At 47.3% G+C, this 25,171-nt stretch overlaps 1 protein-coding gene across 1 annotated transcript in view; it reads left to right on the top strand.

Annotated features, from left to right (window-relative positions):
• LOC119386459 (chitinase-like protein 4) overlaps positions 1-24,452 on the top strand; it is a 553,828-nt gene extending 529,376 nt beyond the window's left edge. Inside the window, exons 9-10 of the mRNA XM_037653744.2 lie at positions 15,767-15,886; positions 24,250-24,452. Coding sequence (XP_037509672.2) covers positions 15,767-15,886; positions 24,250-24,381 — 252 coding nt within the window. The 3' untranslated portion in view covers positions 24,382-24,452. The remainder of the gene's footprint in view (positions 1-15,766; positions 15,887-24,249) is intronic.
• The last annotated feature ends 719 nt before the right edge of the window (positions 24,453-25,171 follow it).

Genomic DNA, 25,171 nt, shown 5'->3' with positions numbered 1-25,171 from the left:
GTCAAATCTGAGAATGGTGAGAGCTCTATTTCGGCTGGTGCGCAACGAATTACGGCGGCGTGACGGGTGAGAAAATCCCATCCCAGGATGACGTCGTGAGAGCATGAGGAAATTATGATGAATTCGACGGCGTACAGAGCGTCCTTAATCATGACACGGGCTGTGCACACCGCTGTCGGGTGAATACTGTGAGCGCTGGCTGTACGGAGGGAGAGCCCGGAAAGTGGCGTCGTCACTTTTCGTAGTAGTCGGCTAAATTTAGCGTCCATAACGGAAACGGCAGCTCCAGTGTCTACAAGGGCCGATGTGCGCACACCATCTACAAACACGTCTACTACGTTTGATGGGCTTTGCTGAGGGCTTTGGCTGTTCGATAGCGTCGCAGCCCTTGCCTCTTGGACTTCGACGACTAGTTTTCCTGGTCTCGTGCGACCGGACGAGGCCGCATCGGTGACAGTGAGCGGCGTCGTGGGGACGGTGAACGACGGGTAGATGGACCTGGGCGTGACGTCGGTGACATAGGTGGCAGCGGGTCATAATACGGGCGGCTGGACTGGTTGGTGACTGCTGATCCGACTCGAGGCGGCTGCACGCGGTTGCGATAGCGGGCTACGTGACCGGCGCAACCGCACGCAAAGCAGATCGGGCGGTTGTCGGAAGTGCGCGATCGGTTTGCCGGGCTAGGTCCCATCCACGTGGCAGGACGCGAGGGACGGGGCGGCTGCTGATATGACGACTGCATGGTTGGCTGCAGTCGGGGCGTATGGACGGTGTCGGCGTACGCAGCCGGCACATTCGCTTCGAAGGCCTGAGGCCTGGTGACGGCTCCAGCGCATGTTAGCGGGGGCACCACAGGGAGCGCTGGGGGCGGCCTGGATGCAACTTGTGCGTAACTGGTGGGCTGGTGGTATTCCGGCATAACCTCCGCGATTTCCTGCTCGATAGCCCGGCGTAGGGGAGGCAGCAGTGTGGTCGACGACTGTACAACATCCTGCGGGTGAGAGAAGGCCAGTAAGGAGAACTGGCGGGAAATTTCCTCCCGCACGAATGACTTGATTTCGGGGAGTAAGACGGAGTGGTCCGACACGGCCGACAAGCCAGCGAGATCGGCGTCTCGTGATGGAGGTCGACGCGTCATCAGCCGCTGCCGGCGTAGCTCCTCGTAGCTTTGGCACAGCGTGATGACCTCTGCCACAGTGCGACGGTTTTTGGCGTGTAGCATGGTGAAGGCATCGTCGTCGATGCCTTTCATGACGTTCCGGATCTTGTCGGCTTCAGACATGGTTGCGTTGGCTTTCTTGCACAAGTCGAGCACGTCTTCAATGTAGCTCGTGAAAGACTCGCCGGACTGCTGGGCTCGTTCACGTAACCGCTGTTCGGCTTGCAGCTTGCGAACGGCAGCGCGGCCAAACACGTCGATGATAGCGGTCTTGAAAGCGGACCACGTAGCGAAATCGGATGCGTGGTTGTTGTACCATAGACTTGCCACACCCGCGAGGTAGAAAACGAGGTTGCTCAGTTTGCCTGCCTCGTCCCATTTATTAGGTACGCTCACACGCTCGTAGATCGCGAGCCAGTCCTCGACGTCGGTGCCATCCGCGCCGGTGAAGATAGGAGGGTCGCGGATGCGGGAGACACCCGGACATGGCGTCGGTGCAAGAGGAGGCGTTTGCTGGGCAGCGTCTTGAGTCATGGTAGCAGGCACGGTACGGGATCGAAGCACCAAGGGCATTGAATGCGGACCGTAGTTGTTTAAAGGGCACAGCACCTCCACCAAATTGTCAAGACGTTTATTAACGGGGACTCAGCGACGGCGCACGGCAGCGACAGTCAAAGCGGGGCCGACTCTGCACGAGGAGCGTGCTCTCAGAGAAGAGAACGACCCACTGGAAGGCGCTCGAGAGGACGACCCATTACTGAGCAGGAACGCTTCGCTACAATATATATATATATATATATATATATATATATATATATATATATATATATATATATATATATATATATATATATATATATATATATATATATATGCACCAAGTTGCCCAGGAAGAAATTATCACTCTAGCACGGTAACGTTAACTAAAGGTGCACATTTAACGCTCCCCCTAGGAACAAGGACATGTGCGAAACAAAGCACCGCCATCCTTTTGTGTCGTGTTGTGTCGTGTGTTGTGTACGCCACTCTCATGCGGCAAGTGGTATGTTGGACGAACGGGCAGGTGTCTTAATGTCCGTCTCAGAGAGCACCAGCAGAACCTGTCAGCGGTCTCCTGCAGTCATTTAGCGATGCACTGCCGAGACTGCAGCTGCTCCCCGCATTTCGAGGGTTGCACTGTCTTAGCCAGGCATGGCAAGCAAATTGTTACAGAGATCTTAGAGGCAGCCGAAATTCAGAGGCTGGGTGATAAATGCGTCAGCAGGCCTTCCATTTCCGTCTCAAATAAGGAAGTAAGCTACCTACGGCGCATGCCTTTTCAATAGTTTTTACCCTGCGCTTTACACATTTCTTATATTTCATTTTAGTTTTTAACGTTTTATATCTTTTTTAGCTTTCTTGTGTGGCTGCCTTGGGATCTCTGGCTTTAACGTGTTTGCTGGTTAGTTTTAGGATCAATTATACTTTCACTTCTTTCATATCGGGGGCGTACTTTGTGGCGAAAGAATTTTCGACTGCTCAGTAACCTTCGGTTGAATATCGTTTCTGCAAGCAGTTGTCACGCGGTTTTCATCGCTTTTTTTCTTCATGTTATCTTTCTGCTGCTTCGACGCGTGCCTGCAAAAAGGCCCTGCGTTCGAATAAATCAGTTGTGAGTTCAGCGCTGTGCGTGTGTGTGTCCTTCCTAAATGTTCCGTGTTTTTTGCGCTGGTAAATCTACATTAATCACATTTACTACTGTCTTCGGCCAACGTAACAACGAATGTAAACGCTGGATAATTGCCACTCTCAGACGGGCGAAGAAGCAACAATGCAGCTCGTTGCAACGGCCGTGCAGCGCACTGAACATATATGTCCCTGTTCAATTGGCTCGTGGCGGCTGATTTGCGGAGATCGCGCACGTTTACGAGTGCCTTTGCATACTGTATCAGCAGTTACACGCCACTCACATACAGAACACGCTTAGACCACGCACGGCATCAAAGCGTAAAACCTGCTTAAATCGATGAAACAAAAAGCAGCACAAGCAGGCACAAGCGCCACTTCCACCACCGCACCAACCGCCTCGCATTCGAATGCTCTTCCCGGCATACACCTCGCGCTGTGCAACACCGAGGAGAGATGACGTGGTCTATGGTTTGTTGAAATACTAGCGGCGCGTGGAGGATGCCACATTTTTGACTCACCGCGAGCTCACACATCTCTCTATGCGGCCTCTCTGGAGCGGCCGTCGCACGCTGTTTTGTGAATTTAGCGGCATTTTTTTCTCTCATGTTGGCGAATTGATAACGGTTAAGCGTGTTTGGTGCTGTGCTGTCCCCAGACGTTAGCTGTACCTTAGGGCCAGTTAATTTTAACGCAAAAAAAAGAACCAGACAAGACGACAATAAAATTCGAATAAATTGTATTGCGAGTCTTCGAAAATATTTTTCTCGCGCCACGAAATAGTTCTTCGATCGCATTGTTAGGTTTAATTCTGTATGTTGTCGTGTGCTCACAGCCCTTTATCGTGTCGCCATTTACCATCTCACGTACCTTCGCCGCTATTAGCGAAGGGTCGCGGGTAAAATGAATTACTACTGCGGCTTAAAAGCAAAATAGATATAAGAGCAACTTAAGAAGTTGTTTATCGCAAAAATTTAACCAGCATAACATGGTATTTCGCTCTTGTGCTTCTGCCGACGTCTGTGCAGATGTTATGTCACTTCTTAAAGTACGTGTTTTCGAAGCGGGCTCACTTCATTGAACTCTAGTTTTTATTCGTACCCCAGCACCGCTTGCCTCGATCAGTATACAGCAATGTAAATTCGCTGCTTCTATCAACTGCTTTTGTTCTGTCAATACCCGCTATGTGTATACATTATCCCCTGTTCAATTGCTAAGGGCAACCTTGAACAAGACAGATCGCGATGTGACACGTTGACCAATAAATATCCACTCCATAGTATAGGTCCCCAGACGGATGAATGATTTCACTTTTCACATGCTACTGTCAATGTAAGCTCTATGGGTGAGCGAAATGAAGAAAACACAAAAATAAGATTGTTGGAACAGCCATGTAACTTATAATTTATAAGTTACTTGCCGTTTTATGTTGTCGTAAACGTTACCATGATTAGAGTGTACTACAGTAGCGCGAAACTCGACATTCGAAGAAAACAGAAGGAGAGGAAAAACAGCAGCTACGCTCACACCTGTATATTCTGAAGAAATGCTTCCTGTAAATACTGCATGTGTAAGCACAGAGGCATAAAAACAGACAAATGGCCCGCCAGTCAAGAAAACGTGTCGCCACCCTTACATATCCACAACTTCATTACAACATCACAGACATTTCACTCATGCATGCACGACCAATGGTTCAAAGGTGATAGGCTTCTAACAGTTCACGCTCGGCTTTGCGCTTGCTTCTGCCGAGGGCTCCGCAAATCGCGCTTCACAAAGACACGACCTGCAATGTGCAGACACTTTTCTTAAAGGCGTTTCCGTGCGCCCTCATTCCGTTGTTAATGCATTAGTCAACTTGAGTCGACTGAATGAAGTACGACGACGCGGGTATTCAAGTTTATTCTGCAGCTAACGCGAACGCTAGTGGTAACGCCGGAATGTTTGCTCACAAATGCAGAGTATTGAAAATGAAGTTCTTTATTTCTGCCTTGTAGAGGTACAGGCAGTGGAGGCATAGAAAAAACTGCCAGAAGCAGCTTGACAGAGCCGCGGCACCCATTTGCTTGGCAGCGGCTTCGCAGCAAGGCTTATAAAACAACAGTATTGAGAAAGTGTAATAATTATACAATAATCGACAAACACAAAAGAGAAACAAAAACAGATTATAGAATGTATAGACAATATCCACATTGAATACACACAGGTATGGCTACAAAAAAAAATAAACACAGTCTACATGTTAACGTACATGACACGCAAAACACTGTTTGACGAACTGAAGAGGTCAAAACTTTTATGTACATACGAATTTAAAAAGGAAGGAAGATTGAATTGCGGGCGTTCTCCTTATTCTGGGTGTCGGCACAACCCAAGTCTCTGCATGCCTTGTCACACATGCTGCTTCTTGGCCATGCAAATCAGCAAGTACCGTAAGTGGTTTACGTTTTTCCGTAACATTGACACTCTAGTGGTATTGGTACATGTTCTGGAACTTCTGGACAAAGCTGCAGGTATAGCGCTGCCGAGCACTTTTGTGAGATACTAATTAAACGATTTCTTCAAAAAGGAGTCTTCTTACGAAGTGCTTTCGTTGTCACAGGTAAGACAAAGCACTCCATCTCTTTGTTTGAATGCCTAGCACTATTCCGTGACCAGAATACAACAATTTCCTTCAAAGAAAATCTTCTTACGTACTTCCTACGTTAAGGTTCCGCAGAACGGTCTGCCCGTATTGTCCAATATATTACGGCACATTTGCCTTATTGCAAAATAATGGTTTTGTACCACAGCTGTACCATAAAATCTGTTTGAAAAATATCAAAATGCTTTCTTTTTATTAACAAAACCCCATAGAACCTTTGCCACCTACGCAGATGGCAGTCTGAGTATACACGGGCAACAAGTGAGCGGAGGTCGACCAGTCTACTAGCCACATACGTCCTCGTAAACGTTCGGTATGGGTCTGTGCTTGTTGTTTAAAGCAGATGCTCGCGATGTATGAACCATAATTCTAATAGTTTTCTTTTCCCCCACCTTCGTTCCTGAGCCAGCATCGTCACATTATTTATGTTGAAGCTATAACCTATCGTCTAGCAGTGTTTAACGAGCTGTCTTAAAATGCGCTGCATGGGTGGCTTTAGAAACATGCCCCCTTCGTGTTCTTTGAACCTCTTTGGCCTCTCCCTGCCCGTTTCGCCAATGTAAGTGGTGTCGTGATCCCCGCATCGTACTCTGTAGATGACCCTGCTCTAATCGTCCGCAGGTGTGTGGTCTTTCGGCTTTGTGAACACATGTCCCAAGGTATACCCAAATACCGCTGCAGATTAGAGCGGAGTCTCCTACAAAGTACAATGTGCGGATTGCGACACGACTTGCATAGGCGAAACGGGTGGACGAAGGTCATCGAAGCTTAAAGAACACAAAGAGGATGTTGTGAAAACCACCCATGCAACGTGTTCTAAGACGGAGCTTGTTAAACGCTGCTGAATGACAAGGCAGAACTTCGACCAATCAATTCGACGACGCTGGCTCGTGTACAATGGTGGGAGGAAAAGAAAAATCCTGGAATCATGGTTCATTCGTTGCGGCGCATTGGCTTGCAACAACAACAGCGGTCCGCTACCAGATGTTTACAAGGAAATGTACGACTAGTGGACCGGTCGAACTCCGCTTATTTGTTGCCAGCGCATGCTGAGAATGTCACCTCCATAGGTGGCAAAACATTCATGTCATTTTGTTAATAATTGTTGCGTTAAGTCAAACTAAACATTTTACAATCAAGCTACACATCCCGAGCTGGTAGATGTGGGCGTAGTATGCCATGTGTATATGCACTGTACTGTGTGAACTTGCGAATGAATGAAGCATACCTGCTGCTTCATGCCAAATAAACAATGAAGTACAGTACTACGTGCTTCTGTAAATGCCACTTTGGCAAGTGTATTCAGGAACATAATTGTCAAAGGTGTTGCATGCCCGCTCACCAAGCTGTGGGCACGGCCCATCGACAGCTCCACGTCGCTCCTTTCTGTACGTATGAAAAGGAACTGAAAGAAAACGCCTGTAGGAACAGAAATGTTCAGAATGTATACACATTTAAACATTGCCATGGTGCATGTGTACATGGCCTCACTTGGCATCACTGTTTCAGCAATAAAAAAGCAGAAACGGTATTTTGCAGATATTTCTGGACTCATTCTGATCATATGAAGAACAAGCAGCATGATTTCACGAAGACCTATTTCTATAGCACACAAGAATACAGGGTTAAACACACTACATTCTAAGTGCAAGTTAATTTATGTACTTGCATAACCAATTCTATACAATTATTGCCTTGATGTCGCAGCAAAAGCCTTAACAGTTACATTTTTTGTAGCTACTTAATGCTGCCGAGAAGGCCGAGAGTTACGTGGGCGAAGAAATGAAGAATTGCGTATGTATAAAATGGAATCACCTCGCAAAAGACTAGGCAGATTGTGGACCATTGCGAAGGGTTACTGCTGCAGTGGACATATAATAAGGCTGAAGATGACAAAGATTAAAGCGTAAACGTAAAGGGTGAGCAATAAATTGAGAAGCAATGCGTGCTGTCAATAGCTCTTGAATTCTATCAGAACACAATACGACAGTTGTATACGTTGTACATCTTAACGCGACAAAAGTTGAGGTGAAGATGGCCGCTTGAATGAATGTCAAACCATTGAACAAAGCGTGTTGTCGGAGCCAATGTTTTAACAAAATGACGTGTCTAAACTCTGGCAGGAACCTTGATGCGATTCGCTGCCCCTATAAACATGAGTCCTCTTGTCGAATGACTAGCTCCAACAACATTCGTTGTTCAACAAGTTTAACACGAAAGTGTTTTATACCTGGGTTCACCATGGCTCCACTGATGTATTTGCGTCATGTATATGACGTTATAAAATATAAAGACTACCGATCGCAAAGAAAAAAAACGACCAGAAAAAGTTCCATCACCGGGAGTCGAACTTACGACCGCTGGCTCCACTGCGCGCGGCGCGCAACGATTAGGCCATAGACGGCACGTTCTTCTCCATGCTAACGGCGAGCTATTATATACACCAGTTGCCGGTGGCAGTACTCAGAGATCGGTGGTACATCAGCGTGTTTTCGTTATCACTAGCGAGATGGCGCGAAGGGCTCGAAGAGCGCGCTTTAAACATCGACGCCCCACGCGTGGTGATGAGTGCGCACCTCTACTGGGCGTGGTCGCTCGTGGGCGCGCTTATCACTTGATGGCGGTGGTTTGTACGTCTTTGGCCCTCACCAAAAGTTTGCGTTGAGAGCACGATGGTCACTTCGCTCACTGCAGCGGCCGCTTTTGCGAAAGGAGCGCGCTGCTCACACAAAAATAAGTTACAACTGTGACAGTTCGCGCTCATCCTGTGTATGTTGTACACAGGATGAGCACACAGGATCCTGTACTTGTAGAGATATCACTATAAGCTTTAAAAAAGGCAATTACCATGCCCAATCCATGCAGCATAGGGATGTCTTACACCTTTGCAAGAACTTTACTATGGTGGCTGCATGTTTGTGTAGGCCAGAAGCAGCAGGCACGTGGCTTCCATGTATTTGACTCGTTCGTTGAAGGGCAACTGCTGCTCACATCCTTGTAGCACTGCTTTTTGAAGATGCTTCCTGCGATAACAAAATGAGCACAACACAATTATGGTCTGCAAACATCCACAGAAGACCTACATTGCTGCCCTTTCTCATTAAATTCAGCTCTAGACAAATCACTGCGACAGCAGCATTCTCCTACTTTACAGGACATCATACTGCTTTCCCTGGCCTAGTTTCTAGTTAAATACTTGTTTTCACCCGTGACAGAATATAGCAGTAGTAAAGCTTCGGTTGGGGAGGGTGCACTTGCAAAGTATGTATGCAAAATACCAATATGAAAAAAGATGGTTGATCCCTCCGTCTTAGGAATCGGAATAACACGAAAGTAAAGCGTGCCCTTACAGAAGTAATTGAATGTTTACTGTACATTGATATAAGAGAGTCTGCACAATGTATATTGACGTCTGGCAGCTATAGCACCGTTTAACGTGGTTGCACCCACTTTTATGACTGGTGGTACATCTCCATCCCGACGACTAAAGTCCATGTTAAATGATTACACAAAACCTTGTGGTAGCTGTTGTAGTTAACGGTGAAAGCATAGTCAGAGAACCAGGTGTGATAGCCAGAAGAGCGTTGCAATTGGACGCAGAACTTGGTCGCCAGCCCGCGGCATGTTAAAATGTGATTGAACACCACGGCCGGACTAGAGGGAAACGCAAAGCGCGTCGTGCCCCCCCCCCCCCCCCCCGCCTGCCGTGATTTTTCTCGGGGCGAGACCTCGCGCTTGGTCCTGAATTAGCCACTTTGCTCCGGACATCGACCTACACTGCCCTGAGTGCAATGCAGAGTATTGCTCGCTAGCACACATGCTCTGGCAATGTTCTGCGTTACGAAATGCGCCTTTTAATAAACAAGAGAACTGGGAGGAATCCCTCAGAAGCGGCGATCCCCAGGAACAACTAAGAGCTGTCCAAAGGGCCCGCGAACGGGCGGAGGACCATGGTCTTCCGGTCCCAACGTGGGCGCGGCCCGCAACTACGAGTTTGTAGTTCCTTTGGACCTTAATAAAGTTTATTGACAGACTCACTGACTCGGGGCGAGCGCGTGCGCGGGGAACGCGGTGTAACAGCCACGTGAGGCAGGCGCGCGTCGCAGACCAATTTTTGGTTTGGATTCGACGCTTTTACGAACCTTGGGCTAAGATCGCCACCTCGCGGTGTGTTAAGGCATTGACAAAAATTGGGGGCGCTTAAGCTTCGCCTTCAAGAGTTGAACGCGATGGCGATATCCTGCCGCTCGTGCGCACTTCGAACACTACGAGTGTTTAACAGAATGCGCGCACTGAGGTGTGTGATTTATGTAATGGGGTAGCATGCTTTAAACCAGAAACTTTTTCGAAGTTGCAATGCACCCAATACGTGGCCTTTAAGGAATACGCGTAGTAATGTGTGTGCCTTTTGTAATGGGTGGCTGTCTTTAAACCACCAAGTCGTTAGTATACTGACATGGTGTGACGCCCGATGGGAATGTACGCTTGTACCACGCAATATTACTGCGATATTACATCTCCTACTGTGACACATGTATACAGGACGCGTATTTTTGGGAAGCATGAAAGGTATTTTCAGTGCAGCTCCAAGCAGAGGCGTTGCTGTTTGGTAGAACACCTGCTTGCCACGCAGACGGCCTGGGTTCGATTCGCACTCGAACCAACATTTTTATTATTTATTTTATTTGCAGCTTTTTCGATTTCTCGGTCACGGACAAGATGATGATTTTTCGCTCACACCCAACGGCGCCGACGCCAACACCGACGCCGACGGCGGAATTTTTGCGATACGAGCTCTTTAATGCTATCGCGTTAAAATTGAACTTCTATTGAAAATCCGCCGAATGGGACGGACGTGTAACGCGTTGCAGGTGTTAATCGCGGAGGCCACAGTAATGACAATTACTTTACCGCTCCCAGAGGGCAACACCACCCCGCCGACCGGGAGAGTCGTAGATATAAAAGGCGCGTTTGTACAGCAGTCTGTGACCGTGGCGCAGTGGATAGCGTGCTCGCCATCTGTTGTTGCGAACCGAGCGGTCGTGGGTTCGATGCCTTTTTTCCTTGCCATCTGATCGTGTAAATTTTTTCGACGTCATTTCTGTGACGGAAATACGTCACTGAAGTCTTGGTGGACCCCGGCATAAAACATTTTCGTGTTAAAAACAATGGCATAATTTCACGAGATATAAAAATTACCATAATTCCTGTAATGCGAGACACCAAGAAGTGCGAAATTAAGCAAGATTTGACTTGAGGTATCACAAAACAATGCCTTTATAGAAAGTGGGATATGCAGAGTAAACTGTTATGTTGAAATTGGCTGCCTCTGCTGGCTCTGTAGCTGCAAGTTCATTGCTAAAGTTGCTTGAATACACTTAACAAGCCTGTGTAATGGTATTGACAGATGGACAGACAAGACAAACCCATTTGTTCTCACTTAGCTACCATCACAGCAAAATGTTGCTTCAGGTGAGCTTTCCTCGTATGCAGAACGCACGTGCACGAACTTGGCGGCTGTGCCATACCACAGTAAGCATGATCTACGTCTGCTCCAACTGCGTGAGCAGCTGGACAGTGCTAAATTAAGCATTCAGCTGTACCATGAACACATAATGTAAATTTTAGCAGTGGCAACATTTCACACATCATACAGGTCTATGGACATTGTATTCCTTGATGCTGCCAGCTGCATTCCCTGTTTTCATTTCTCTCATGCATAGCACGTACACACAAGTGGCCAATAATTGTGGGAAGCAGAATAGGTGGTCCGAGGTAATAAAATTCATTGACAAGAATTCCACAAATCACTCAAGCCTGTTTTTTAGCACAAGTGATGAAAATGTGCAGTCAGATGTACAGAGCAAATTCAGTATTGGCTTTGAACAATTGCAGGAGATAGGTTGAAGCTTTGCAGAAACCAACAGTATATAGTAATGTCCCCCAGATAATGCAGTCATGAAGTTATAAATTTTAAAGTGGGCTGCTATATCCTTCAGGCACCATTCATTGCATTTATGAAAAAGATAACACCCCTGTGCATGAATGCGTGCTGTAAGAAGTCATAAACCTTAATATTTTTGGCACAATTCCACTTCCCAGTACCACGTTTTGCTCAAAGGCAACATCTATGTTTGCAAAACTAAGCATGTTCCCAGGCAAAATGCACTGTCTATGGTGACAAACACATGGACAGTGCTAAATTAAACATTCAGCTGTACCATGAACATATAATGTAAATTTTAGCAGTGGCAACATTTCACACATCATCAAAAACTATGGTAATGATATCCTAATTGAACTGGCTAGCAAAAGCCTTCTCGCTGCTGTTTATGTGAAGTAATTTCACCTTGGTGGAAGGTCACAAGAGTAAGTAGCACATAATAATGAGTGCAAGAACACAGTAACAGGATGTGCAACGACTACCAGTTATGAACATTCGTGGAAACCATGGGGCTCTTCACCTCAATGAACCAGTTGAAAATAACACTTTGGCATGAATAAACTTAAGTTGGTTGCTGGCATACATCATGTTGTTTCTCTGCATTCCCATGTGATTTATCTAGTACTAATTGTTTTGCTTCGACATGAAGAGGTCAAAACAAGTTTCTTCTTCATTAAATGGAACTTTGTACATTACCTTTACGCTGGCTACATATGCTTATTTTTTCTGTTTGAATAAGCATCTCTTATGGCATGCTTGCTTCAGCCACCTTCTGGAGTGCATGGTCAGCACTCCACTGTTTGTCGTGGCACTGCTGTTTGCAAACTGCAGTACGTTGCGAAAAACCTAAGCATTAAAAATAAAGAAGAAAGAAAAGCCGAAGCAGGTGTACCAGCAGCACCTTGCGCTTTCAGGAGGGGAGAAGAGCTCTGATAAATGGCTAAATCAAGACAAGCATTGTTCTTCACAAGTTATTATTATGCGGCGAGAGGTGGGACTACAATACCCGGACGCACATATAGTGCTGAAAGCAAGTGAATATTTAGCTGAATGTAAGACTTGTCTAATTAAGTGAACGTGCATAAAGAATAAAAACGGGGCACACCAGCTGAACAAAATACAGTGTCATGCTGCAGAAATTGCATTTTTGGCAATAGGCGCAGTCGTCTTGGAGAAGGCGACCTCGTCAGGCTCATCCACGCGTTTCTACTGTGTAATTTCACGCACGTTGCGGCTTGCATGTCTGGCAGAGGGCTGAGCGGGATAAACAAAACACGATGATCCGGAGGGGCATCAAGAGTGCTCTTGGGCTCCCGAACTACACGCAAACGGAGCCACCCCTCCATAGAAAATTGCGGAAGCATAGGAGAGGGCACAGGTCATCAGACTATGGGGGACAAGGACTAGGAGGCGACTTCTGACGGACATGGGCATCCCAATCACCACCGTGGACCACAGTTACCGGGGCCTTTCAAGAAGTCAACGCGAACAGATAATCCTTTCCCCGTTCCGCGCAATATGCACCCGCTGCGAAACGTGGCAAGAAGACGGGCCACGGTGGTGGTCATCTTCCGCAGGGTCGCAGAGATCCCTAGGGGGAGCTGCTTTGTCGAAGAGGCCCGGTACGGGAAGCAACAGATACGCGGTAGTGTCGGTCGACAAAGCTGGTTTTGTCATCAACGCCGCATGAGTCGAATGTTCCTCCTCGAGCGCTGCCGAGAAGGTGGCCATCGCCATCGCTCTCTTCGAAAACGTTCGGACCTATTTAGCGACTCCCGGTCAGCCATCCGGGCCTTTGGCGCCGTCTCCAAGGAAGCACGCCGTATCCTCGGTGACAAAGATATTAGATGCGAAGCATCTTATGAGAGAGCTTGGTCCGGTGGCGGCCGCGCTCCACTGCGCATGCGCCTACTCTCTCTCCCACTCTTCTTTACGCAGGCGTTCGGTCGCCTTCTCTCCTCCTCCCCTCGCGCTGCAGCCTGTAAACCCACTCTCTCCTCTCCCTCCCCCACTGCATATAAGCGCGTGCGCTCGGTCGGCTTCCGTCATTCTCGCTTCGCTCCCGTTCAGATAAGTTGTAACGTCAACGTCGGCGTCATTCTCGCTTCGGTCCTGCTCAGAGGAGCTGTAACGTCAACGCCGGCCCCAGTTGCAGCAGCACTCCAACCTCTACCGAGATTGAGAGCGTCGCGGAGCAGCAGCAGCGCAGGGCTCGCTACGTAATGATAGCACAAGTACTAAATACAAACCGCACACACTAACAGAAACGCCGCGTGAACGTATACGGAAACTTGGTGTGCACCCCCAATGCAGCTTTGCATCCCCTCATGGTTCCCTTTAGAGTGTGATGGTGTAATTTTTTTGTAATCACATCTTAACGTGGTGTCCTGCTCACCTGGGCCTTTTCGAAAGAGACCCCACCAACCTCAACGCGGTGGAACACTCCAAGGCGCAGGTCTCACGTTCCGCGCCCACGGAGGTTCTCCCCAGCTCACGACGTCGAAGAACAGAGCTGAGACCACCACATACCATGAGATTTCACAGCACTTTTACCTAGGCAGAAGGGTCTATCCCCTTTTCACAGAAAATTACAAAGAGCCTAGACAACGACACCCAGACTCTTAGAGACAGGTTCGTACCCAAATTTCGCTTTATTTCACAAAATTTATCCGGATTTTACAGTCGAAGCTAGTGCCCCCGTTGCGGGGAGGTAGCTAACTTAGCGCACATGCTCTGGCGATGCCGTTGGTTACTGGGCAGCGATCAAGCCAACCAAGCCAAGTTGTGCTCCGCGATCAGAAGCCCCAACAACGGGGATCAGCTTTGGGCTGTCTAGAGAGCTCACTATGCGGCGATCAGGCTTAGCCTGCCCGTCCCAACGTGAGAAGAGCCCACTCCGCGCTAGTCCCGTCTCTCAGGACTACTAATAAAGTTTCACCAACCAACCAACCAACCAACCAACCGACTGTGACAGAATGCGGCTAGCGTAGGCTGTTACACGATTTGTGCCATTCTGTATCTGAGCGAGGAAAGCACTAATGCTGTAGCCACGTGCGTCAGTGTGAAGCTCTGTTCGGGCGGCTGGGTCAGAATGAGCCAGCCGCCGGATGGAGCTGACACAGATGCAGCTCCCATCACTGTGGGACACTTTGAAAGTTAAGAAAAAAATAATCCCGTGTGCAATCGAAACTTTTGAACGCTGCGTCCATCTAATTTACAGTGGAGTTAAGACAAGGAGTATTCACGCGGCTAGGATTTAAGATCTGTGTTTGAAGTTCGCACACATCTCACGTTAGAGAGAGAGAGGCATAACTTTATTTTTGTCCTTGCTGGGATCAAGGAAGGCGGGGGCCAGGAGACTAGCCCTATCGAAGCCCCCGTCCTCAGGTGGCGCCCAGACCTTGGGTCTAGGCGGCATCTTCGGCCAGCCGGGCTGCCCTGAGTTGGTCATCCGGGCACGCGCCGAGCAGGATAGCCTCCCACTGCTCGGGCCTGGTTATCTTAAGTTTAGGGTTCTTGCTGTGCTTGATGGAGCGCGTCGCTGCGGGACATGCCCAGATAATGTGCTCGAGGTTGGCGCGAGCCACCCCGCAAGCTTTTCACTGTGGTATGTAAACGTCCGGGTATATGTGAGTGGGTGGCCTGGGTGTAGGGAATGTTCGTGTATGTAATAATCGCCATGTTGTTGACTGTTGCTTATTTAGCGGCTCGTCGGAGGTGGGTACTTCAATCTTGCCCTGCGGTATTGCATGAGAATTTCACCATACGTGACCACTCTTTCTTTCGCGTAGACGCACCAGGACTCGACTTTTTCGTCCATAGCCTGCGGGGTTTCTCGGGGGGGCAGCTGCTCTGATGACTTTAGAGAGAAGCTTTATGAACTGATGTTTATTTTTGACCGAAACAGAAGTGTCAATTGCACATACGCGAGATTCTCTTGCATGCTACTGCAGCAGAGGCCGCACATGTGTCCACACCGTCATTTCCTTCACGCCCCACGTAAATATAAATACTTGGTGCGCGCAACCAGAAGGGCACACGTGCTTTTTATCTTATGGCGAATGACGCGCTTTACTTTATCTAAAGTATTATTGCGACGCGAAGCGTATTGAAACGATGAGAGGCTACCACACATTTACTTATTTAACGAAAGTTCGCAGCCAAATAACAAAAAAGGCTTCAAAAATGCTTCAAAACTTTGGTTGCAGCAAACTGAAAGTTGGGTAGAGTCAAGCCTAAATTATAGTCGTATTTTTATTATTACAATATGGTAGATTTGCCAACGATTCATCCGTGATGGCAATCTTAACCAATAATAATCTTCGTTAACACTTTGTCTTTGTCAATTTGCCAGGTCTGCCAAATATTGAAGGAAGGGAGCGTCACCGTTATGGACAAGACGGCCTATGCGCCGTACGCCTATCTAGGGGACGTCTGGATCTCGTACGAGAACGTGGAGAGTGTCGTTCTGAAGGTTGGTGCATTCTGATTTCCATTCGTAGCAAGCCATTCAATGCTAGTGTTGTCTTTTGGTGTTAAAGCCGCAATGACGGCAACGACGTCAGTTATGTTTCCAGAAACGGCTGCCAGTGGATGATGCGCAACGAATGAACGGGGGCCAGGCGAATAAGCGAGGTCTGTTCAAAAAGAAACTGACCTTTTGAAATACCTTGCCAACCGGCATAAGGAGCGCGCTGCTTCCACAGGGAACGCGTAACGGCAGGTTTAGGCCACAAACCGCAATTTGTGGCCTTTCGCTGTGACCGCTACTTGACGAGCTATGACCGCTATTGAAGTGAACACGCGCACGTCCTGCTCGTCGGATTAGTACCAAGGTGACAGTGAAAGAGCTTTAAGAACAACGTGCCCACGTCTGTAAAGTTTCACACAAACTTGACAAAGCTTCGCATGTCACGCAACGAGACGTAGCTTTAGGCTATTATGTTGAAACAATGGTGCTGCTGTCGCTGTTAGGGGGCAAAGGGTCCCGTCGTCCAAGAAGCACGCAAGTCGTTGAACAATCAAGGTGTCGTGTTGTGTTTTTTAACACGAAAGTGTTTTATGCCGGGGTCCACCACAGCACTAGTGACGTATTTCCGTCACGGGTACGACGTTGATAAAAAACAGATAAGAAAGAACTGTAAGAAAATCTTCCCCATCGCGAATCGAGCCTACGATCTCTTGGTACGCAAAGATAAGCGGTCGGTGCTCTACTAACTAAGCTACCAAGGCAGATGCACGACACTGTACAAACGCACCTTATATCTCTCACACGTACTCTCTCGCACGGTGCTCTCTCTTGGCTGGGCTAGATGGGGCGGAGCAGTGCCGCCGTCTGTCAGCGGTGAGCCTGCTGCAACGGCGCGGTGCTGTAGAACGTCGGCCGTCGCCGCGCGCGCGAAAGCTGTCCAACGTGCACGGGAAACTTCGGCGGCAAGGCAATCGCGCCTCCAAAAAACATGGCCGCACTGCCAAATGTGGTTGTCGTCCACCTCGAATTTATGAAAGGGCCGCTGTGCGCTCTGTAGCTTGTCAGCTCTGAACTGATGCTTCCATTCGCCTTAGATCATGTCTTTAAGCTTCGACGGAAATGTATTACTCCCGATTCGGCGCCGTTTTTGAGAGACGTAGTCTATAATCGATGATGTAGGCTTAGCAAGGCGAGATGGGCGCTTCCGAAATCTCGGAGGACATAGATTACGCGTTTGTTAGTTGTTCGTAGTCCTCCTTAGCTGGCGCCACTTGACCTGGCGCCAGCATGTGGACACTTTATTTGGTTTTACGATTTCACTTTCTTTATTGGCGGACAAACTAAAACGCTTTATTTACTGTTGGAACTATGCCTGGCAACGACACGGACGACATCCGCACTTGTAGCGTGAAAAACGCGGAGCACAAAGCAAGCAGCTGGAAGCGTCCCGCGGCAGACGCAGACGACGCGGAAAGCCGAAATCAGACGACGCGGTACGCCGTAGTCATGACAACCGCTCCTGTGTCGGTGATTGGCCACGTCGCTCTAGGGCAGCCGGAGAACCGCGCGAAAATGGCTCAGACCTATTCTCCGAACGACAAAAACTGGCTGACGTGCCCGAACGAAACCGTTTGCGCACGGCAGCCTGAGAACGGCAAACGGCGAGCTGCCGTGCCGCTAGCGTGAGCGGGCCAGAAGGCACTCCCGCGACGGTGGAGGACGGCAACCACCGTCGCGGCAGTTCAGCAACGACAGCCATCACCATTCGCAATGTAGACAGAATAGTTCTCCGGCTGCCTATGATGCACTTGTACGAAGCAAACAAGGACACACGGCAAAGCAACTGCCGGCTCATTGGGTCCGATGACCAGACTTTGACGCACAGGTATCGTCGACACTGCCGTCGACGGACACGGCCACCGAGTCCCACCCAAAGCGCAATGCCCTTGGACGCCTGCGACGAACACTTCACAGGGGGCAAATGTGTGGGAGCTGCGCCCATCGCCAGGCCGCTATCCTAGCGCCACGTGCTGCGCAGTGAGGATGCGCGTCGGCCACTCGCAGACTGCAAAAGCGGCAGCCGTGGCACTGCCCGGAGAGTCGGCGACGGACCGCTGTGCGCGTGGGAAGGTTGTGCCCCGCCGGGGCGAAGGCTAGAGGCCAGTACTTGCGCCCGCGATCAGTTGCATCGTGCAGCATCTTTTCCGTATGCTAAGTTAATGTTAATAAACGTTTATTTTGGAGTTAGAACCAGTGTAGCATCATTTTCGTCGCAGCAAGATGGCCGGACCCCACAAAGTTCAACGAAACATTTTAATTTCACACGATTTGAGAAATACATACCACCGTACCCCTCCCCCCCCCCCAAAAAAAAATATAAACAAACAGTCAGTGGCGTATATCCCGGAACTGAACACTTGTCCAAGGTGCGATCAAAACAAGCAGAGCGAAACTCACCGCGCCAATGCAAGGCATTGGCCTTTGTGAGGCAGGGACACCGCTAATTTGCTTAGGCGAATCTTTTTTCTAATCTAATAAACATCAATAGTAGACTGAAACTGAAATCTTCAGTTGAAATTAGGGCTGCGTCTCCCTTCTGTTTGCTGACCCGAAGGTCGCGGGATGGAATCCCGGCTGGAGCGGCTGCATTTTCGATGGAGGCGACGTTTGAGGCCCGTGTACTTAGATTTAGGTGCGCGTTAAAGAACCTCAGGTGGTAGAAATTTCCGGAGCCCTCCACTACGGCGTCCCTCATAATCATGTCATGGACGTTAAATTCCAGATGTTATTATTATGTCTTCATTGTAAAAAGACAGGGTGTGCAAACACGGACACAAGAAGGAAGTCAGGACACCACAAACGCCGACTAACAACTGAAGAGACGCACAACGGCTGAAAAGAAAGAAGGCACGAAAACTTATCTGCGCATGCCCATCCAAAGGCGAACCTATCAATCCGGTACGCGTGGCGGTCTACGTGGAAGATAACTGTTAAGGTATTTGATTTCATCTTTATGCAAGTTAATCGACGGTTGGCTCACGCATGCGCTACCACTATTCTCGATATGCCATGCTTCAATCATCAGGCGCGTTTCTTCATTTCTATGCCGGTACAACACTGCGCATTCATCAAATTTTGGCGTGCACTTACAATCTCGACAATGTAAGGATAGATTAGAAGGTGAGCCTCCTGTTAGCGATCTCTTATGTTCTAATAATCTCTGGTTGATGCATCGGCCCGTCTGTCCTACGTAGAAGCGGCCGCAGCTGAAAGGGATCTTATACACCACACTCGTACGGCAATCAATGAATTTGTTGGTGTGTTTCACGAAACAAATATCGGTCCGCTTCTTGTCTTTTACTCCCTCATTCTTCCTCTGCACAGCGGCACAAATCTTACCTAGCTTATTGGCAGCCGTGAAAACAACATTAACGCCGTATCTAGTTCCTACTTTCTTTAGCCTGTGAGATACGCGATGAATGTACGGTATACCTACGACACGTTTCTTCCTATCGCTTTCTGCAACCATGCTCGGACTTAACACAATAGACTTCTTTAAACGTTCAGCGACCGTGGCCACTGCATCACGAGGATACCCTACATCTAAAAGACGTGTAACCTGTGCGTTAAAGCTATCACTCATTTTGTGCTCACACGACTTGGTGAGGGCTGACTTAAGGCAAGACATGGCGATGCCGTTTTTTACAACCTTCGAGTGCTTCGACGAAAAATTTAACAGCGGTTTCGAAGATCTAGGAGAATACTGCCAGCACACGTGGTTCTTCTGGAACGTTAAGGAAATGTCTAGAAATTGTATTCCATTATTCTGAGGCACCTCTTTAGTGAAGCTCAGCCCTCCTCCATTTATTTCAAATTTTTCGCTCACGGAAGTTACCACCTTTTCAAAGTCCTCACCACTACAAAAAATCAAGTAATCGTCCACATAACGAAAAACCTTAATAACCGAATTACCTAAGACGCCTTCCAAAAGATTGTCAATCTTGCTAAGGTATAAATCACTAAGAACCGGAGCAACTTTAGACCCAATACATATCCCTGATTTCTGCACATAAACGCCTTCCTTCCAACCTACCAGCGTCGACTTTAAATACATGGAAAGGATTTCTAGAAATGCCCCGGTAGAAACACCACATTTTTCGGTGAAAACCGTCTGGTGTTCTTGTTCGTTAATACATTCATTAACACATTTTAACAAGTCCTCATGCGGCAAAGAATAATACAGGTCTTCAATATCCATGCTAAAGGCCTTACAACAGCCTGGGTTCTCCTCTGAGAGGAATTGAACTAGCGCCTGAGAATTACGCATACGAAAAGGGTCTGAAAAACTCAAAGAGGTTAAGCAGTTCTGCAAATAACTAGATACAGCGACTTGCCAGGTGCCTTGCTCTGAAACGATTGCTCGAAACGGAATCTCGTTCCTATGTGTTTTGGCTGAAAAAAACAATTCTAAAGTGAGTGATTTAGCCTTCTTGACATTACAAGCTATTCTCTCAAGATTACGTCTTAACAAAAGGTCGACAGCACGTTGCCTAACTATCGATGGCTTAAGTTTTACCGTCCTAAAATTCTTTTCTATGGCTGTTAATGCTTTTTCTGAGAACACACTGTCCGGCATAATTACAAAATACCCTTCCTTATCTGAAATTACTGGCCTGAGTTTCTTCTCGACACAGTAATTAACCAAAGGCCGGATAGGATCAGAACATTTGAGATGCATATTAGAACCCTTGATGCTAGCAACGCAGTCTGACATGCAGTGGGAACGCTCTTCCTCAGGAACAAGTCTAGTGATTGTACGCGGCAAACTTAAAACGTCAATTGGTTTCAGGTTCGGCTTAAAACAGTATTTAGGACCTAAGGCTAGGGTTTTGCAGTGACTATCATCTAAGGCAGCTCCTCCAAGGATTAGCAAGTTATTTTGCGGTGAAACAATAGAAATAACCTTCCTCTTACATGGTTGAAGTTCTCGAAGTTTAACCCTCCATATGAATTCCGCATGCTGGTTAGCTACCCTCATCCAGTCGGCGTACATCTGCTTCTGGCGGCGATCGTCACGCGAAGTCGAGCAACGGACCTTGAGGTATTCCTGGTAAAATCTCCCTTGACGCCATGATTCCGCGGTCAATATGGCACATATCCGCCTGGCATGTCCGGTAGATGGTTGCAGAAAGCCGCACAAAAGTTGAACTTCAACTGGGCAAACTCTATTCCTAGAAAACCATGAAAAAGTTCTAGCACGGACCAAGCAAATAGCAATTAAAGAAGCCAAAGAGGCAGGATTGTTCAGATAAGTAGGGGAACACGGAAAAGGGCTCAGAGTACTAGAAATGTAGCTTAGAATAACAGAGAGCTGAGCTAGTTGGTAAGTATTCATTGTAAAAAGACAGGGCGTGCAAACACGGACGCAAGAAGGAAGTCAGGACACCACAAACGCCGACTAACAACTGAAGAGACGCACAACGGCTGAAAAGAAAGAAGGCACGAAAACTCCGTTGCTCGACTTCGCGAAACGATCGCCGAACTCCGAAAAGGTCCGTTGCTCGACTTCGCGTGACGATCGCCGCCAGAAGCAGATGTACGCCGACTGGATGAGGGTAGCTAACCAGCATGCGGAATTCATATGGAGGGTAAAACTTCCAGAACTTCAACCATGTAAGAGGAAGGTTATTTCTACTGTTTCACCGCAAAATAACTTGCTAATCCTTGGAGGAGCTGCCTTAGATGATAATCACTGCAAAACCCTAGCCTTAGGTCCTAAATACTGTTTTAAGCCGAACCTGAAACCAATAGACGTTTTAAGTTTGCCGCGTACAATCACTAGACTTGTTCCTGAGGAAGAGCGTTCCCACTGCATGTCAGACTGCGTTGCTAGCATCAAGGGTTCTAATATGCATCTCAAATGTTCTGATCCTATCCGGCCTTTGGTTAATTAATGTGTCTAGAAGAAACTCAGGCCAGTAATTTCAGATAAGGAAGGGTATTTTGTAATTATGCCGGACAGTGTGTTCTCAGAAAAAGCATTAACAGCCATAGAAAAGAATTTTAGGACGGTAAAACTTAAGCCATCGGTAGTTAGGCAACGTGCTGTCGACCTTTTGTTAAGACATAATCTTGAGAGAATAGCTTGTAATGTCAAGAAGGCTAAATCACTCACTTTAGAATTGTTTTTTTCAGCCAAAACACATAAGAACGAGATTCCGTTTCGAGCAATCGTTTCAGAGCAAGGCACCTGGCAAGTCGCTGTATCTAGTTATTTGCAGAACTGCTTAACCTCTTTGAGTTTTTCAGACCCTTTTCGTATGCGTAATTCTCAGGCGCTAGTTCAATTCCTCTCAGAGGAGAACCCCGGCTGTTGTAAGGCCTTTAGCATGGATATTGAAGACCTGTATTATTCTTTGCCGCATGAGGACTTGTTAAAATGTGTTAATGAATGTATTAACGAACAAGAGCACCAGACGGTTTTCACCGAAAAATGTGGTGTTTCTACCGGGGCATTTCTAGAAATCCTTTCCATGTATTTAAAGTCGACGCTGGTAGGTTGGAAGGAAGGCGTTTATGTGCAGAAATCAGGAATATGTACTGGGTCTAAAGTTGCTCCGGTTCTTAGTGATTTATACGTTAGCAAGATTGACAATCTTTTGGAAGGCGTCTTAGGTAATTCGGTTATTAAGGTTTTTCGTTATGTGGACGATTACTTGATTTTTTGTAGTGGTGAGGACTTTGAAAAGGTGGTAACTTCCGTGAGCGAAAAATTTGAATTAAATGGAGGAGGGCTGAGCTTCACTAAAGAGGTGCCTCAGAATAATGGAATAAAATTTCTAGACATTTCCTTAACGTTCCAGAAGAACCACGTGTGCTGGCAGTATTCTCCTAGATCTTCGAAACCGCTGTTAAATTTTTCGTCGAAGCACTCGAAGGTTGTAAAAAACGGCATCGCCATGTCTTGCCTTAAGTCAGCCCTCACCAAGTCGTGTGAGCACAAAATGAGTGATAGCTTTAACGCACAGGTTACACGTCTTTTAGATGTAGGGTATCCTCGTGATGCAGTGGCCACGGCCGCTGAACGTTTAAAGAAGTCTATTGTGTTAAGTCCGAGCATGGTTGCAGAAAGCGATAGGAAGCAACGTGTCGTAGGTATACCGTACATTCATCGCGTATCTCACAGGCTAAAGAAAGTAGGAACTAGATACGGCGTTAATGTTGTTTTCACGGCTGCCAATAAGCTAGGTAAGATTTGTGCCGCTGTGCAGAGGAAGAATGAGGGAGTAAAAGACAAGAAGCGGACCGATATTTGTTTCGTGAAACACACCAACAAATTCATTGATTGCCGTACGAGTGTGGTGTATAAGATCCCTTTCAGCTGCGGCCGCTTCTACGTAGGACAGACGAGCCGATGCATCAACCAGAGATTATTAGAACATAAGAGATCGCTAACAGGAGGCTCACCTTCTAATCTATCCTTACATTGTCGAGATTGTAAGTGCACGCCAAAATTTGATGAATGCGCAGTGTTGTACCGGCATGGAAATGAAGAAACGCGCCTGATGATTGAAGCATGGCATATCGAGAATAGTGGTAGCGCATGCGTGAGCCAACCGTCGATTAACTTGCATAAAGATGAAATCAAATACCTTAACAGTTATCTTCCACGTAGACCGCCACGCGTACCGGATTGATAGGTTCGCCTTTGGATGGGCATGCGCAGATAAGTTTTCGTGCCTTCTTTCTTTTCAGCCGTTGTGCGTCTCTTCAGTTGTTAGTCGGCGTTTGTGGTGTCCTGACTTCCTTCTTGTGTCCGTGTTTGCACGCCCTGTCTTTTTACAATGAATACTTACCAACTAGCTCAGCTCTCTGTTATTCTAAGCTTATTATTATGTCTTCTTTCTGCGTCTTTGTGAAGTTGTGCTCGCTCACTATTTTACTGATTATAACCGTGTAACCCGCCAATGTGTTTTAGCCGAATAAGCAGCTGATTTTTTTTCTTGCAAATGTTGCCTGTTGGAAGACTCGGCTTGACGCATGCGCCTGGTACAAGTGCTTAAATTGCTGCAAAGCCTATATTTGCAGCAATATTGAGGCACAAAGAGCGTAATCGACCACCACGTGGTGTCAGCTATGTACATTGGCGGCAGAATACTCACTCAATACTGAATAGTTTCACCAACTCAATTCGCCTAAAATTTTGTGAAAGCAAATGTACATGTTTGGTACATTAAAGGGCAGTCTGTGCATGAATACATAGAAAGCGCATTTATCATTGTTTACATCTGCACATTATTGCAGTCACAAAGCCACGTTTTAATTCTCATCGTTACTCCTGTGAATTTTCTCTCACTCTCTTGCAGTGTCTGTGGGCGGATTCAGTTGGCCTTGGCGGTGTCATGACATACGCTATTGATATGGACGACTGGGAAGGAAAATGCGACAACAACACGAAGTTCCCAATTCACAAAGCAATATGGAAGACGATCGGCTGAGGAGCACTTCAGTTATACTACTTATTAGTTCTACATGGTGTGAGATGGCGATTGTACTACTAGCCTGCAAAACATAACCAGCAAATTTAAAAGCGTATCAGAGCGAGACCAACTATAGACGTTTAAAGAAGGAGAGATACGTGGGTCATTTCGAAATAAAGACAACCTTCCTTGAAGTACCTTATCTCAGTACAATTTCCCTGAGCGAATGTCATCTTGGCGCTGCTAATGGCGCCCTTCAACCAACTAGCACACGTCACTTTGTCAAAGAGCATTGCAGTTTCATATAGCTCGCGCAGAACGGAAAGGTAAGCATTACGATAGGTTTATTCCGTTGTCCATCTCCTGCCGTCATGCACTCCTTCCGTGCTTAAGACGTGCTGTTGTTCATCATGATCACGCATGGCAGCGCAATCGAAACAAGCAACTGTCATGGCACGCAAATACATGCGCAGTACTGCAGCCACGACGTTAGTACTAGAAAGCAAGCATTATAACTTCAACGGGTATGTAAAGTGAGTCATCAAAAAAAGCCCCACCCAAAACGAACGTTAAATGCGCATACATACGTACTTTAACATGACCTCATTGGCATACATAACATTTCTTCATCAACAGGACAACCAGAAAGAAACTAATGCAATTTTCCTGGCACTTCAAAATTTCTGCAACATCTACAATTCTGTCTGTGACGTAAAATTTCGGAGCAAAGCTGTTCTTAGTCGACCCTTTGCCATGCGTACATCTGCTCGCGTGGTGTTCAGGTGAGGGCGAACAAGCCAGCTAAAGC

This window comes from Rhipicephalus sanguineus, chromosome 3, assembly GCF_013339695.2.
Source record: "Rhipicephalus sanguineus isolate Rsan-2018 chromosome 3, BIME_Rsan_1.4, whole genome shotgun sequence".
Taxonomy (NCBI): Eukaryota; Metazoa; Arthropoda; class Arachnida; order Ixodida; family Ixodidae; genus Rhipicephalus; species Rhipicephalus sanguineus.
This window is presented reverse-complemented; position numbering and strand designations above follow the sequence as displayed.